General features: G+C 43.1%; 1 protein-coding gene across 3 annotated transcripts in view; it reads right to left on the bottom strand.

Annotated features, from left to right (window-relative positions):
- The window catches only part of LOC126281465 (transcription factor SOX-5-like), an 821,264-nt gene that overhangs the window by 240,159 nt on the left and 564,067 nt on the right, over nt 1-17,038 (bottom strand). For all 3 annotated transcript variants that reach the window (XM_049980457.1, XM_049980458.1, XM_049980459.1), the window contains one exon: nt 6,826-7,380. In XM_049980457.1, coding sequence (XP_049836414.1) covers nt 6,826-7,380 — 555 coding nt within the window. The remainder of the gene's footprint in view (nt 1-6,825; nt 7,381-17,038) is intronic.

Below are 17,038 nucleotides of genomic sequence, written 5' to 3'. Positions count from 1 at the left end.
TTATTAATGCTGAGACGTCATACACAGGTCGTGGTGTCAGTCTCCTTTTATTATTTGCGACCAAAGTTTTTGGAACAGCTGAATTTGTTTGAACACACAGATCCGTGGTGTATACTATGGAGTAAGAGTAAGGTTAAAACAGTCTCTCATCCGACATATTCACCAGTTGAATAAAAATTCATTATAATAGTAAACACATGGTATCAGCTTTAGCGCGGAAACGTCCGAAGTGTGGCCGAAGGAGAACGCCCACGCAAGGCTACCAAAAACCACGAGGTACTGAAGTACTGTACTGGATTTGATTATAGTTAATTTACTGAGTTCTTAGAGATGCGAGACGGACTTGTTCGAGACACGGTGAGACATATTCCACCTTCAACTTCGATTCACACTAAATGTTGAACGTCACACCAAGGCCTTGTATGCTTCGCGTTAATACGATAATTAGCGGGGAAGAGGACCACAACTAGGCTTCACGGACTACAAAGTTGTATGCCACTGAAACTCGACAGCAGTTTGTCGTCTAGGTGAAGGATAAGTTGTCTATCTGTTCAAAAATACTTTGCATTTCCCCAGATACCAAAAGTATCGAAGGAATATATGTAACGATTAGCTAGAATCAATGAATAAAAACCAAAACGTATAAAAAGTTTGAAGTGGCGTCTTCTAACGTCCGCGCTGTCGCTATTGACGTTATGTCATTGGCTAATTTTCGGAGCAAATAAATACCGAAGTGCGCATGTTCATTTTACGGGGAACAGCTGTCGATACGCTCAATTATGGCTCAAAGTAAATGCATAGCTCTTTAGAAGGAGGAGTGCCGTTACTTCTGCTTTCATTATATCTTTTGTAACGGTAGTTGCTGCGCTGACAAACAGACGACGCAGCGGTCGCTTGTTACTGGCTGAAGTTGAATTCTAACAGTGCGGCTCGTAACATACATTTAGAATTGTTGTTGCGTGATGTTGAAATTTTTTTATCAAAATGTAACAGTGGAGTAATATTTTCGTGTGTGTTTGTAGGCTTTTTTCGCAAAACAAATCTCGAGAATTTAGCGGCAATGAAAATACAGAACTATTCGTGAGAGATACGAATACCTTGGTACATCAGGTGCGCCCGACTCTAGAATACCTTATAATTCACTGTACAAATATTCTCCGTCAGACAAAATATTAATTGGCTTTTACGAAACCATTTGCTCAAGAAATAACACATTTTTTCCAACACGACAATGGAATCTTTGACACGCTTAAGAGTATGTTGGAAGTTTCTCGGTATATCGTCATTTTGGAATTTAGAGGTCTATAAGCTGTGACAACCACCCATCAACTGTAGATTTTGTGCATTTACATATGTTACAGTGCGTGTATGCTCTCGTGAAGATGGGTGTATGTGATTCCGGGAACTGTGAACCGAATTCAGATGCGTTTACGTGCTAAAGAAATGGAGGTACGAAACAAACGCACCAACTTATCTGCTGAGGACAGAATTAAGGAGAAAATGGTGATAGCGGTCTGGGAGAATGATATTCCTATTCCGTATAAAGACAATGTTCCAAAACTATGTTTAGTTTATCACATAGCAGGTTACATTGTCAAAAAGCTTAATAAACAGAGCAGCTGTGTGAAGTGTGCTCAAACCATTGTGAATGAAATGCCTTCTGACACAAAAGTTGCAACCTTCATCGCCATAAAGGACTTCAGCTCAATAAATGGCCTTTCTTATTTGACTTTCCGCCCGAGAGCGTTTTCAACATTCTTTTACAGGTTGAAGTAATTATTGAAAAGAAACTGTCTTCCGTCTCAAATATATGGGCTGGAGTATTTTAAGAGTGTCTGGAAAGAAATGACGAAATTGTTTTAGGAAAATGTGATTTCAGATGTTGTTGGAACTTAAACTTGACATTGCTGGCAAATTAATTTTCCGTTTCATGAAGTGCCACTTTTTCTTTCGCACGAAAGAAATCAGCAAAGAGCTCTTGTCAGCAAAGACCGCGAAGTCATCAGGAAAACTTTCCAAAATTTCCGACAACTAACAGCTACAAATTATATGGGTGAGATAATATTGTCTTTTAGTCTGTATTATTGATTGCTATGCACCTCTATAAATGATTTTTTGCATGTTAAACCGTATTTCGATCTTCGCCAGTATAATTTATTTGGTTATTATTCGTGACCTGATGGTTTCATAACTGCCTTAAAGGATGTCAACGTATTATATTTCAATGCAGATGTCATATTTCACTTATTTTGTCTTATTATCGTCAAATAAGGCGTTTTAAAATTGTGTAAGATCCGACTAGTAGATATATTACAACGTTCCTCGTCCAGCGCTAAGCTACGGTAGTCCCACCTAGGAGCAGGCCTGCGGAAATTTGTCGCGTGCCTGTACCTCTTCTCCTAGACGCTACGATGAAAGCTCAAGGCGGAATGTCAAAGGTTTGTCCATGTGGTAAATTAGCGATAAAATTAGGTCGTTTAATTTCATTTTTATGTCGTCATATTTATAAAAATAACATAAAATTCATATTCGAGTATTCTCAGGGTAAACTGTGAATATTAATTTGAAAATTTTTGTACTCGAGACATGACTGTCTTTGTTATTTGTGCCACTACAACGATGACTGTGCATTTTACATTTCATCACTTTCGCTGATCCAGTCATCTATTTAAGAAAATTACTTGAACTCCTTTCCAAGAGCCCAGATGGCACTAATTTGTCATCTGATAGCAAGACATTCTGAACGCAAAGAAGAGCGATCGTCTCTTACAGAAATAGTGTAGCTTATTTCGGAAGCAAGTACGCAGGTGTTTACGGAAAAGTACGTGCCGCTATCCGGAATATATAACCAAGCTTCATCTCATTAATTGACTCAGTATAATTACCATGCATTAAGCTTGTGTTTACTCTCTCTGTTGGATTCTGACAACTAATTACATCAGACTGAACTTTCTTTGGGTGCTAGTCAGCTACTAACACTGTTTCCGCCCACAAGAGAACTGCCTTTCTCTTTTATCGGAGAAGTAAGATATTGAAGTAGTTTCATGCATTTCTACAGATAAAGTGGAACAATAAGAGAATTGAATCATATTTGAAAGGAACCACGCTTGGCTTTTCACGTACCGTTTTGATGTAATTCTTCCCTTGGTCCTCCCTATCTCGTACACGGATTACCGTTTTCGGCAAAGACACGTCAGAGCGCTTGCGTCATATTCGTTGAAACTGTGCATTATGGGGTGTTAGTACATAATAAGAAAAGCATTGCAGTATTTCTAGTCTGAGCGCAGAACGAATATTATCTTATTTCTGTTGGAACAAAATTTCTCAAGCAGTCAGTACAAGTATACTGGCGAGACGGGGAAGCATGCATAGCTGTTGACGTCTGGAATATCATCGAGTCTACGACGAGCGTCTGAGACTTAGACTAAATAAATGACAGTGAATTACTGCTGCATCCGTGATTGCCTCTACGAATATCAAAAGGAAATTACTGGGCAGTACATGCTGCAGAGCACTTGCTGATATTTACCAATCGCTTTTACTCTTCCACTAACTTATACCGTAAGATGAAATTAAGTGTACGCTTTTATGCGTGTCGTAATCAGTCTTACAATGTATTTACGGTCCTGCCGAAATATTGCAATTCCTTCACATCCTCTACGCAATATTAGTTCCCTAACATTCTTAAAAACAGCTTCTTCGGCTTTCTTCCGATGGTTCTCATTGAAGTACTCGTAACACTATCTCCTGAATTAACCCGATCGTTTCTTACAGTAACACATCTGTTATATTTTCCCGCAGGTCAAATTGATGTAAAACATTAAACGAAGAAACGACGCTCTGGAAGAGACAGTGCGAGAGGTTTTGTTAGCAGCTTCCAGCGACGAAATGCTGCTCTTACTGAAATTTCTCCCAAGGGACCAGAGTCGTACGAAAATGAGTTTACGTATTCGACACATTTGATACCATTCGGTATCATTATTCTTAGGTGTTAGTGCAAAAAAGGGAATAGTCAATCGTTAAATATTAACGAAAGAAGCCTACAAGAATACAACATCTGTGAAAGAATAACATGATTTACATTCCAAAATCAAAATAAAATTGGTGATGGATGTCTAAAAATGTACCACGCTTCGCATAAAAAGTGCTTCTCGCTATCAGTATGCATCTCAGTCCCCCAGCTGCTTAATTTAAATAGCGTCTTAGTGAACTAAGCAGCTGTTTGCACCTCTCAAAGCTTTCGTTATTTTAGTAAAAGATGAGAGAAAAACTTACTATTTATCATATCCTATCAGTAACAGCAAAACAAATTATAGCAAGTAGATGACGAAAGAGATGATTAGTAGAGGTGCCCATGTGCCATAATAAACGCACGAAGCAGAGGTACGCTTCATGGTACGAACGCGCTGTTGCCCCTTTCTAGAGTCTTTCCGTCTTGCGACCATGTAAAACGATATGTGATACTTCCACATTTACCAGAGACACTAAAGAAATTATTTTTTGGGGATGTGAGTCTTCTAATTGGCTGATGCGGCTCACCACGAATTCCTATCTTGTGCCATTATCTTTATCCCAAACTACACCAGGCATGAGCTACCTTTGATGACACGCGGGCCTGATTCACATGTTTATTTACGTTTGCCGCCCAGCCCGTCACGTTATGCAATAGAAGCCTCTTAACGCATCAAGTCAAAACTATAGCGTCCGTGACGTTCATGTTTATGGGAAAAGCACCCATATGAACGGCCCTTCTTTCCCGACACGCCACGCTAACAAATTATGCCTCGAAACAAGAGTTTTTGAGGTATATCCATTACACTTTCATCCCATCTTCGGGTATTAAGATTTGTTCACGTCTCGTGAACATTGTTTCTTTACTTACGACATTTTACATAACTTACCTTGCAAAATACTGCAGCGTCTCTCTCTCTATCTGTCTCTCCCACAAATTTCTTCCTTGATACCAGTCACGGACCACCCGTGACCTACATTCAACGTCCTAAAACTTTTCCTCGCTACAGTTCCCTCTGTTGTCACGGGGAATTGTTCACAGATGTCTTAAAGTATATGCCGTTATCCCGTCGTTTCTTTGTTTTGCCCCTGTTTTGTGTTGGTTCTCAGTCGGATATGAACGGTTTGCCGGGCAGTAATGTTCATCCAGCATTTGCGAATTCACGAGAGTGGCGTTTTATATGCAGAGGAAAACTGGAGACACTCTTTAAGAATTGTCCTTGTTTTGGTCCCCAGTTCGAAGATGTTTGATGCAGCTCTCCACGCTAGTCTATACAGTGCAAGCCTCTTCTCTATTGCATAACTAATGCAGTCTACATCTGTTTAAACCTACTTGCTGCACTCAAATCTCTGCTGTATTCACCTCCCTCACTTCCCTTCATTACCAAATTAACTATTTTTTGATACCTAAAGGTATGTCCTATCAGCATACCCATCTTATAGTGAAGTTGTGCCATAAATTTCTTTTCTCCACAATTTTTTAAAGTATCTCTTCATTAGATATCCGATATTATCTTAACCATCCGTAGATTTCAAAAGCTCCTATTATCTTCTTGCCGGAAGTTTTTATGGTTCATGTTTCACTTACGTACAAAGCTCATTAAGGGCAGAAATCTGCAGTAACCCTTTTAAGACTTTTGCTATTCTTGCTGTTGTCAGTCTCTATTATATCTCTTCTATATTTCGGCCATCGTCAGTTATCTTGCTGGCCAAATAGTAAAAAACACATCTACCAGTTTTAGTTAATCATTTTCCAAACTAAGTCTTTCAGTATCGCCTCATTTGAATCGTCTGCATTCTATTACACTTGATTTAGTTTTGTTGATAATCATCGTACAAGCTCTTTTCAAGACGCTATCCATTTTGTTCAAGTATTCTTCCAAATCCTTTGGCGTCTCTGACAGAACTACAAGGTCATCGGTAAACGTTAAAGTATTCATTTTTTCTTCCTGGACTTTTATTTCCTTTCAAAATGTCTCTTTGGCTTTCGTAACTGCTTACTTAGTGTAAGATTGAATAATATCGGAGATGAAACCCTGTCCCATTTCTTCATCAATTCATGCTTCCTTTTCATGCATTCGAATTGAATAACTATTATCTTTTTTTCTGTAGTTGTGATTAAAATTCCGCTCCCTGTATTTTATCCACGTTACCTTCAAGAACAGAAAGAGAGCATTCTAGTCAACATTGTCAAACTTTTTCACTAAATCTACACATGTTATGAACGTAGGCTTGGCATTATTTACCTATCACCTAAGACAAGTCGAAGGGCAGTATTGCCTCCCGTGTTCCTATATCTCTCTGGAACCCAAGCTGATCTCCGATGTCGAATTCTACCAGTTTTTCCATTCTTCTGAGCCGCGCGTACCAGTCGCACGGTCTAGGGCGCCTTATCACGGTTCGCGCGGCTCCCCCCGTCGGAGGTTCGAGTCCTCCCTCGGGCATGGATGTGTGTGTTGTCCTTAGCGTAAGTTAGTTTAAGTTAGATTAAGTAGTGCTTAAGCCTAGGGACCGATGACCTCAGCAGTTTGGTCCCATATTCCTTACCACAAATTTCTAATCTTTTCCATTCTTCTGTTAATAGTTCGAGTCACCATTTTGTAACCATGACACGTTAATTGGGCGCTGAAGGAATGAGAGTTTATAAGGGGTATTGTTGATGGAGGAGAGTATATCTCGAGTGCGTCTGAAGACTTTTACACAAAACTAATCGCTTTCTTATTTGAAGCCATATATGACTGGGCAGATTCCTTAAAAATATCCTTGAATACCCTGATACAGGCGTGTCTGGACCATACTTTGTTTGTGACTCACCTGGGCGGCCGCCCGGTAGGGGTGCTGGCGGGCGTGGGCCTCTTGTCCTCACGGATGTGCATCTTGGAGGTAAGCCTCTTGAGCACGTCGTCCATGGTGCGCGGCTTGACAGCCGCACCGTAGTGCGCATGCGCCTGGGGAGATGCGCAGCCCGCCGTCAGGCGCTGCTTCTTGCTGCGGCTTCCCGTAGCGTCCTCGCCGTCGTCGCTCGCTGCCCCCGACGACGACTCGCCGGTGGCGTGGGGCGCGCCGCCCCCGGAGACGGAGGAGGCGGCTTGGCCGTGGTGCAGCCGTAGGCGCGCGCCGTCTTCGTCGTCGTCGTCGGCGCCACTGCTGCTCGAGCACTCGTCCAGCTCGTCGGTGAGGCAGCCGCCACCGTCGCTGCCGCCTCCGCCGCTGCCACCGCCGCCGCCGCACAAGAGTCCTGCCGCCGCTGCCGCTGCCGCCGCCGCTGCGGACGCGTGGGAGGCGCCTAGGGGCGGGCACGGCTCGTCGTCGCCGCAGCCGCCCTCCTGCAGCTTCGTGGGCGGCGACTTGCGCTTCGAAGACATGTTCCTGCGGCACACGACAGACCTATTAGCCCAGCTCGAAAACTGTTACCCAAACCCACTTTTCCTTCATTTAGCAGTAATAATTGTGGTAGACAAAATTCCGTATGTCTTCCACAGTCAGTGATTATTTTCAATTGATTAATACCTGTAGATTCTGAGAATCGTGCACGTAATGTCCAAATTTCATGAGAATTGGCTTGAAAATCTATGACCTATCTGAAGATGCCGTGAAATTGATTTAAATGTGATATTATTCTCTACTCAACGTAAGAGAGCATAGAAAAAAACACCTCAACACTATAACTACAGGAAGGTGAAACCTTTCATCTAATAAGAGCGATTCGAATACACACACAATAATGACAACTAAATGTAACTGTGAAAGAAGAGACTGAATATCATTTACCTTTATAATGGAACCATAAACACTTAAATAAATGACAAAATGGCATCAGAGAACAAAACTCTGAAGAGAAATTTAATGAATGAGACGTGTGCTTTAAATCCATTTCAAGTATTTAGTGTCAGTTATCCAAAAATACCAAATGCTGCACGTGAAATGCAAGACGTCTTCAGTAATTCGTTGTAATCTCTTACTTAAACACATAGTTTCTATACTGTAAAATTCACAGCACGTTTGAATTCCCGCCAGTATTCTACGCCAGCGCTGTTCATGCGTTACGGTGTAACAGGGTACGTGTATCTGCATGTAAACGAGTGCAGTACTACGGCGAGGCTGAGGCGGCCTACTGACAGCTAAGATCAGTCCGAAGTACCCAGTCGAAGTGACCATATCGAAGTGGTGTCTGCTCCGGCCCGCCGTGGGCAGACTTTGCTCCGCGCTGGGACCACGATGGCGCACGGCCAGCGTTGCTCATGTTTCGGCGTGGGTGGCCCAGTGGTTGGCGGCGTTGTCTACGGAGGGAGCAAAAGCTGAGACTGAGTCTGCAGACCGGTGTGGAATCAACCGCATCAACAGCACATGGCAGGTCGGCCGAGCCCGTTTTGTGTTGGAGAGACTGTTTTGGGTGCTGTCGGTGTGAGAGTGGTTCCGTGGAATCGGATGACACGAAGGTACTGTCAGCATCGGGTGGACAAGCCACAGCAAGTGAGGAAGCGGAACTTGGAGGAATCCTGACAGTCCCGCATGGAGTCGTGGACATTGTGGAGGCAGCAGAGCAGTTGGACATCGAACAGTCAACTCGGGGGACTGGCCAACTGTAACGCGAAACGTCGCTGGGCTGTAGCAGCAGCAGCCGGCAGTTACCTCTGTATGCCCCGAGGATAACAAGTACGAGCCAGAAAGCAGCTGCGGAAGAAAGTTAGCCCTACGACGATTGGAAAACGAGGATAAGAGTGACTTGTGTCGTGTTCGTCATTGGATTTTTGTTAGTATTAGTGAGTGACCAAGAATTGAATTATCGTATTAGGCTGGGGCTGGTGTTGGGTCTGTGTTGATGGAACAGTGCCTTACATAACTGCACTTGATTTTATGAAGCTGGGCTAAGTCATGGAGTGGTCTGATTGTGTTCTAGAGAGAAGCTTTAAATGATTCACTTGTCAGTTTATGTGTCTTGTAGTTGACTGTATGTTACATTGTTATTACAGAGTAGATCACGTATGTTTGTACGTGTTGTCCGCCCTGTCTTTATGTAAGGTGTTGGTTGTAACTGGTGAACTAGCGTATGGTGTTGCAGGATTATTTTGTGTCCCCTTTGTAAAGCTAGTTTTAGTGGGCGGACGCAGTTATTATGAACGGTATGTGTAAAACGGTAAGCGTATATCTACCTTATGCTAGGATTTCTGTTGTATGTTTTATGGTACTCCCTTGAAGTATTATTTGTTACTGTGAGATGAAAAAAGGAAGGAAACTGTTTATTATTTCCAAAGTAATCGCCATAACTGTCACTATATTTATCCCCTTGTGAGACAAGGTCTCATTGCTTCATGGAAAAATGTCTGCGTTTGAAATAATAAAGAGTTTACTTACTTTATTTTCCATCTGCCTTGTTTTCACTCGACTGTCCCTTATGTATCGAAAAAATAGGGCGCGGATTCTTACGTTTGCTTTGTTTGCCGGAATTGTGAGTTTCTGGTTAGCAAATTAGTGTTACTTAAGAGCCAACACTTGTATAACACCCAGCCAAACGTTACTCCCGACGAAATCTTGCGCCATATTTTGACTGAACTTATTACTAAGAATATTCGTAGTTTTATTTTTACTCTTATAATAAGTCACAATGGAGGTTCATTAAAATTTAGCGCTCTTTATTTCAGAAAAGCAAGGGAGGTCTTTTCAGTCATAATTTGTTTGTAGTAGTGATGTATAGTTTGTATAGTCCCACTACAAATACAATACAGATCACTTTCCAGTAATTCATAAACATGATTTTATGTATTGCCGGTGAATCTTCTCATCTGCAAATGTCTGTCCAGCTGATGAAGCGCAAAAAAGATTTATGTTCCTATTAACAGCAGCATGGTTTCTATACAGTTTCTTTCATTTAGACAGGAATAACATTTGCGCTTTCTTTATCAGGGCATAACACCGCAGTACGCGTATTAATACAGTGTCCACCGATCGTAAACAAAGCAGTAACATCCGTACATGCAGTAGACAGTAACATCCGTGCATGCAGTAGATCGTTTTCAAGCAACCTGTAATCGTATCCGCAAAGGCATTTTTTCATCGAATTTGAAACATGCAGTTTGGCACAACTCATTAAGAAACAGCCGAACTCTACAGAAAACTCTTATTAAATAAAGCTAAAGACATTAGATTACAAATTTATGAACATATTGCGACATCACATTTAACGTCTTTCACCAGTTATTAACGTAGACTGTTTCAGTCCGTTTGTGATAGTAACGCAATGTTGTGTTTACTTTTCATCGCTGTTGCTAGTTTAATAGATTGATAAAGAAAAACGGAAAAAGATCGTAACGGCTGTTCTGAAAAAAAAAAAACAAGCTGAGAGATACATCTATCTTTCAGTATCTGAGTAGGTTAAAAAAAAATGGACCAGTGAAAGTAGTTGTAACTGCATGTTGCGGTTCACAATATTATCGCTTGTGGAAACAGAGGAATTTCTGCTGAGCAACTACATCGGATGAAGCGAAAATAGTGCGCCTAGGCAAAACCACGTGCTGCTGCTTAATTTTATTTAAGTAGTCAGGGGCACTGAACAGCCGAAACGGCTTATAACGACGGCAGATACGTAAATCAGTCGTCAAGTTGGTTGCACGGCCTTGTCTCAAAGTTATGGCCACTGCTCTGCCCATTCCTTCCTTAGTTCGGCCACATCTTCACAGAACGTCGCCGGAGTGAAGTAGCGGCACGAAGGCAGCCGGCGCACACCTCTGCCAGCGGGGCACACCTCGCCGCGAGAAACCAAACACAGGGCGGGCAGCGGCCGCGGGCGTACATCCCCACAAATACCGCCGCGTGCGACTGCTACCTGTATTTCCGCGAGGGGAAATATACGGGCCGTCATAATTATATTGTAGCAATATACAATGCGGCCAGCGCCTGAACCAACGCGTAAATCATATTCTCTGTTTGCTCAGCTCCGAATGTGTGCGTCTGCTGGGGGGAGAATTTACGGCGGCGTGCGCGACTGTTAACGATTAAAAATAGAATGAAAGGGCGAAAAAGATGAAATGCAGGCAGGAATCTGGAACACCGAAAATACATAAGCGGATACGTGTGCTGGCTTTTTATTCCCGCGGCGGCAATGGACCGACAGGGAGATGAGGTGGGGGAACGCGTGATCTCGTGCATGGAGTTGATCACAGAGACAGCTGTGCGTAGAACACCAAACAGAGAGTCTCGGGAAATTCGCGAAAGCTAAAAGTCGAAATCGTTTGCATAAAACATCCAAATAAAGAACTTCGTCAGAACATTATTTTTCTGTTTTTTACTGTTTTGTACTTACAATAGCACACTAGAGAGAAAATAAGCACTGTGCAAATTTAACTGTCCTAGCGTCAGCATATTAAAGTATTTGACACCTGAACTTGAACAATCCAACAGAACGCTACAGCACAACTATCACCACAGTAGCTTCGAGGAGAGGTACTTCTTTCATAGTCAGACAGAAAAGAAACTCTCCATTTGTTCTCTCATTTCTAATCTCTTTTTATTTCATTCCATTATCGCTGTGTTTTTGTTTTACTTATCTGTCCCTTCTCACAGATTCTCCTCCTTCCATCTTGTATTCATTTGTTTCTCCAGTTACTTTTACTTTTCTTTGTACTGAAGGAAAAAATTAAAAACTGGCCTGGAAAATATATCCTTCACCTGAAGATAGCCAGCCCAACCTACATAATCTGCCCCAGGTGCAAAATAACGTATCTTCCGGTCCAGATTTATTTTGTCCAGTCTGTACATACAGATGTCACAGACCAAAATACTGCTGCTTTTTCTTACAATCTTAAGATTCTATTTAGTCTGAGTCTGAGTTCTATAGTTTGTGCTAGATCATAACGTCAGCTGTAAAAGGAGTCACGCGGATGACGCTAGGATGGCTAATTCTAGAGTATTGTTCAAGCGTTTGGTGGCCTAAGCAAGAAGGCATGACAACAGGCATCGCAATAATTCATATGTTCCCTGTGAAGTTAGTAGCATTTTGGTATAGCCCATACGAAAGTATAACAGAAATACTTGTGGAATTTAAATGGAAATGCTTGGAAGCAAGATGACGTAATTCTCGCACAACCCTGTAGAACAGCTCCAGAGGACCTATATTAGAAGAGCACAGTGCGCCTGGTATGCTGTCACCATCATATCTCTTACGAAGGGATCATGAGAAAAATTAGGGCGTGTGCCACTTCTCTCTCGCTAAGTATGCGTATGGATTAGGTCAGAAAATGCTCATCTTGTTATGAAGCACCCTCCGCCATACACTGTGCAGTATTTTGTGGAGACTGTATATAAATGTACATCCTAATGTTTTGTTATCCTGAAAGCGGCTGATTGAAAGGTTAACTATGAAGAAAGAGGGGGAAAGAAGTAAAAGTGATTCAACTGTACGTGATGTAGGCTTACTGGGTGTGTCGAAACCGAAAAGACTCACGAAATAAGTCGTGAACAAATAGCCATCGGGGTGAATTTTACCACCGAACACTTACAAGACAGTAAGTCCGTTCCCCGAATGAATGTTGGCTTTGCTATGGAGTGCGCTTTGATTTGAAACTTCCTGGCAGATTAAAACTGTGTGCCGAATCAGGACTCAGTTTTGGGACATGCCATGCTCCAAGGTTCCAGTCCTGTTCCGGCACACAGTTTTAATCTGCCAGGAAGTTACAGTTATTGGTATTACAGTGCGAAATGTCGTGGCTTCGTTTATGCAGTTGAAATTCGAGAACTTCAGCTACAGTATGTTAGTGGGTGCAAGAGCTGGTTCCAGGAGTACAAGGAGGAGAATGTGTGTTTACGGAACAACTCAAACTTAATGAACCCTTAAGTTTCAAATGAGTGTCGATATTACCGTTGCTCAATGAGAATCTGGCAATTGTGTAACTGTTACAGTCTTACAAATTTCGAAATGTAACATTTAATATTTCATTTATCAACAACTAAAATGACTTAAAGAACATGCCTAAGGAATAGTTTTCACTTTAAAAAATGCTAGAAATTACAAGGATTTTTTTCATAACATGTCGAGATGAGATCGCCACACAAACCTTAATCACCTCAGGAACCATAACGGTAATGCCGTGTAACACCGGCACTAGTATTGTTAATACCCTCAGTTCGGCGAGGAGGAGTGTCTACATGTTTCTTCGGGTATGCCATATCTAGGTGAAGCCACTCACTGATCATTAGGTACCAAACAGCTATCAAATGCTGGAGACGTATTGTGAGTTTAGGTCCGTATGATTCAGAGGGTCATTCAAGATACGATAGTGTGTCGGAATGTTGGTCCAACCAGGAACATATGCCTGTAACCCTGTCAACATGGCTGTCATCGTCCTTGAAGAAGGTTGTACTATTATGTTCATCATCGCAGGCCGTAACAATATATATATATATATATATATATATATATATATATATATATACGCACAACGTATTTGCAAGGTTAACGTTTAAATTTGACAATGATATGCCAGCGCACGGTGTCACATCATGCATGTCTTTGAGACAACCTTTAAAAGCATGGAGCGGGCGGTTCTCCACAACAAAATTATCTTACCGTCTCTTCCGTCGCACCAAGGTCACATGCAGCACTGTCACAATGAGTCCACTTCTTCAAGATGTGACTACATATCCCTTTTTTCATTCGGAAGCGATTGAGTCTCGACCATGCGAGACCAGCAACTCTCATCGTTGGGCTGTGAATTAGATGGGCGTTCTGATGTTGATGTCCATTCCAGCGTTGCGTCCACTTCTCGGTGACATCGAAAATTTCTGAATCCGGAGATCAGTCCAAGGTGGCTTGAGTGATTTCAGGCTTATAGCTGGTGGATCCGGAAAGCTTTATTTAGAAATGAACTATTTTGCGACTCTGTCTCCTTAAAAATTTGCATTTTGCCAGATTTGATTCGGAGATCCAGAGGGGCAATATTGAATAAAACAAGCAACCACTGAGTAAAAGACATGTCCTTAGATTACTAATCATGAAACTGTAGAAGAAGGGGGAACACTTCATCGCCGCCGGCCGTGGTGGTCGTGCGGTTCTAGGCGCTACAGTTTGGAACCACGTGAGAGCTACGGTCGCAGGTTCGAATCCTGCCTCGGGCATGGATGTGTGTGGTGTCCTTAGGTTAGTTAGGTTTCATTAGTTCTAAGTTCTCGGGGACTGATGACCTCATATGTTAAGTCCAATAGTGCTCAGAGCCGTTTGAATCATTTTGAACATGATCGCCGAGAATGTTGAACTGAACAGCTCGGTTAATTTTCGCGGTAACTTGAATTATTAGGCCCAAGCCATGGAACTGAAATCACCTCCGAAAAAATGACGGAACCACCTGAACTGCACCCTACACCCACTGCGCGTAAAATGCCTCATTGGACGATGGTCGATAGCATCATCGCCTGGCACCAGTCCTACACCATCTACTGTGCTGCGAAACAAGCAATGTGCTCTTTTCAAGGGTGTCGTGCTTCCATTTAAATAATCATCCGACGAACGTGAAACTGAATATAAGTTTCAAAGGCAGAGTTCTTCCTCATAAATGGAACTCAAAATACTGTCCTCTAAGCCACAACATCTGAGCCTAACGCAGAAGACTTGTAACAAATCCACCATAAGTTATCGGAACTACCTCGGGAACCTCAGCAACCACACTACGTTGTTCAGACTAGATTTGGTGTACTTTGTGCACCGTTCTGGATGAATAACCATCATACAAAGCTTGTCAACACCCAAATGAATACTATCGAGCTCATATCTGGCGGTATCAAGTCACCGTTAGCAAGTATAGTGCTGCCTGATTTGTGCAGATGTGCTTCTCTTACGAGGAAATTCAAGATCTCCAGGGATCCTGATCTACCCACGCATAGGAAACTTAAAAGCTGCAATCATGACACCGTACTCCACGTAATGATTTTGGCATGGCTAGCAGAGATTTTAAACCTCCAGAAGTATGGAAGCGGTCGGTGGGAAGCTCTAATTATTCTGCACCTGCCAACTTCTCAAGTGCTAAGCTCTCAAGTGGATCTCACCTACCATGCAAAACCGAGACTGCCCTTAACCAGACACAGACGGGCCACGGCAAGTAGAAGGATACGCTGCACCAGTGGAAAAAGCTGCCCAATGCAGACTTCGACTGCGGAGCTCAACGCCAGACTATGGCATATATCACATTGTCAGCGGCTAGTCAGCGACTGTCGGATTCGACCATATCATAGCACGGCAATGCAGATTCCCGCTAGCAGCACCACAACGTGTGCACTGTATTGAAAATTTGGAGATTCAATTATGAAACACTTGTAATTTTATCATGTTCGTTGTTTCTCGTTTGTATATAATCGGTGTAAATAAACTCTCTTTGCAGACGTTGAGGACTTGTAGTGGGGGCCAAGACAATTACGTAGCATAGAAAATGATGTTCGAAAACGTACCATTTTCCCGCTGCACGCAAAACACCACAACATACTTTCAAATCTCCCGCATTGGCTGTGCCACTAACTATGGTATTACATACATCATTCACCAATCATGCCCACTATGGGTTTGTGATCTACCCAGAGAGATTCGTACCTGCTGTCCGAGATCATATGGATCAAAGATTTGGGAAACAGTGGATCCGGTCGTCGTGGCACGATTGCTGGACCTGCACCTTCTCCCAACTTGAATCCGCTGGACAACTACCTGTGGGGCCACATGTAACCCTTGATTTACGAGACCCTGTAGCATCTGAGGAAGACCTACAGGTGCGGGTTATGGCTGCGGTGAACGCTGGAAGACCAAAGATTGGCGATCATGTGTTCTGGAACATGGTAAAGAAGTATGGTATGTGTGTTGACGTCGGTGGTCGTCCTACTAGTAAGTGGACCCAGACGACAAGTAACAAGAGTCAAAGATCAATGTGTGTTATGTACCAGGAAAACGGTACGTTTCTGGTTATGAGTTCCTATGCTAGACTTAACTATGTTGGTCGCCACTTTCTCAGAGTCTGCGTAGAGAGTTTCGTAACATCCTGTAGGTATACATCTGTGTGTATCTGTTGTGTGTATTAGCCACATGCTAAATAAATAATTCCTAAATGAATGCATTTATTTTAACGCTTATACTAATGTAGATGAGTGGTTAGCGTAGATTGCTTCCATGTGGAGGATCAGGGCTCAATTCCCGGTACTGCCAAGGACTTTTCCTTGGCACGAGGACTGATAGGGGTGCACTCAGCCTTGTGAAGCCAACTGAGGATTGAGCAGTATCGATTCCAAGATCTGGAAATCGGCAAAACGGGGAGAGCGATGTGCTAACCACATATTCCTCCATATCGCATGACGTCGTGTGGCAGAAGATGACGGCGGGCGATCGACATCCCTTTGGCCTCTAGAGTTTGGACGAGGAGTTCATAGTTGACAGCGTTAGACGATTAGGTCCCCGTAACAGCGTTGTAGACAGGTCTTCTGCGTAAATGATTTGACGGAAGTGGATGAGGTAATAGCCACCGCCGGCCCACAGGATCTAATCTGTGCATCTCATTTGTACACGTGCGTGTCGAACCTCTGGGAGGCGACCGCAGCGCCATCAGGGCGCGAGAGGCCTAATATGAGTGTCCCAGCGAGGAAGACGTTTCCCTAAATCAAATCAAGAGCGATTGCCCAATCAGGGCGGCGACCGCTTCATTTGGCCGCCTCGCCTCATTACGCACCGTGGGGTGGAGGCCAGGCCAAGCAGGCAGGCCAGCTGCGGTGGCCGGCTGCTCATTTCCGGGCCACGGCGCCTGCCTGATTAACTTCCTCCTCAGCATTAGCGGACCGCCGCTATTTCTGGCGCCGCGGTTTCCGGGGACAATCGCCGGGACGTTTGGTTTTCATTTATCTGACACCATTGTGGCTTCTTTTCCGGAGGCCTGCATTAATGGCGATTCTAGCCTCTTAACCTGCCCCGAGGCCCAAGTCGTTAAGTCCTGCTTACTCCGGAAATGTAGCAGGTCTTAATCTTCCAATTCTCGACGGTGTAATGAGCCTTCTTCTCCCTAACTGA

This window comes from Schistocerca gregaria, chromosome 7, assembly GCF_023897955.1.
Source record: "Schistocerca gregaria isolate iqSchGreg1 chromosome 7, iqSchGreg1.2, whole genome shotgun sequence".
Classification (NCBI taxonomy): domain Eukaryota; kingdom Metazoa; phylum Arthropoda; class Insecta; order Orthoptera; family Acrididae; genus Schistocerca; species Schistocerca gregaria.
This window is presented reverse-complemented; position numbering and strand designations above follow the sequence as displayed.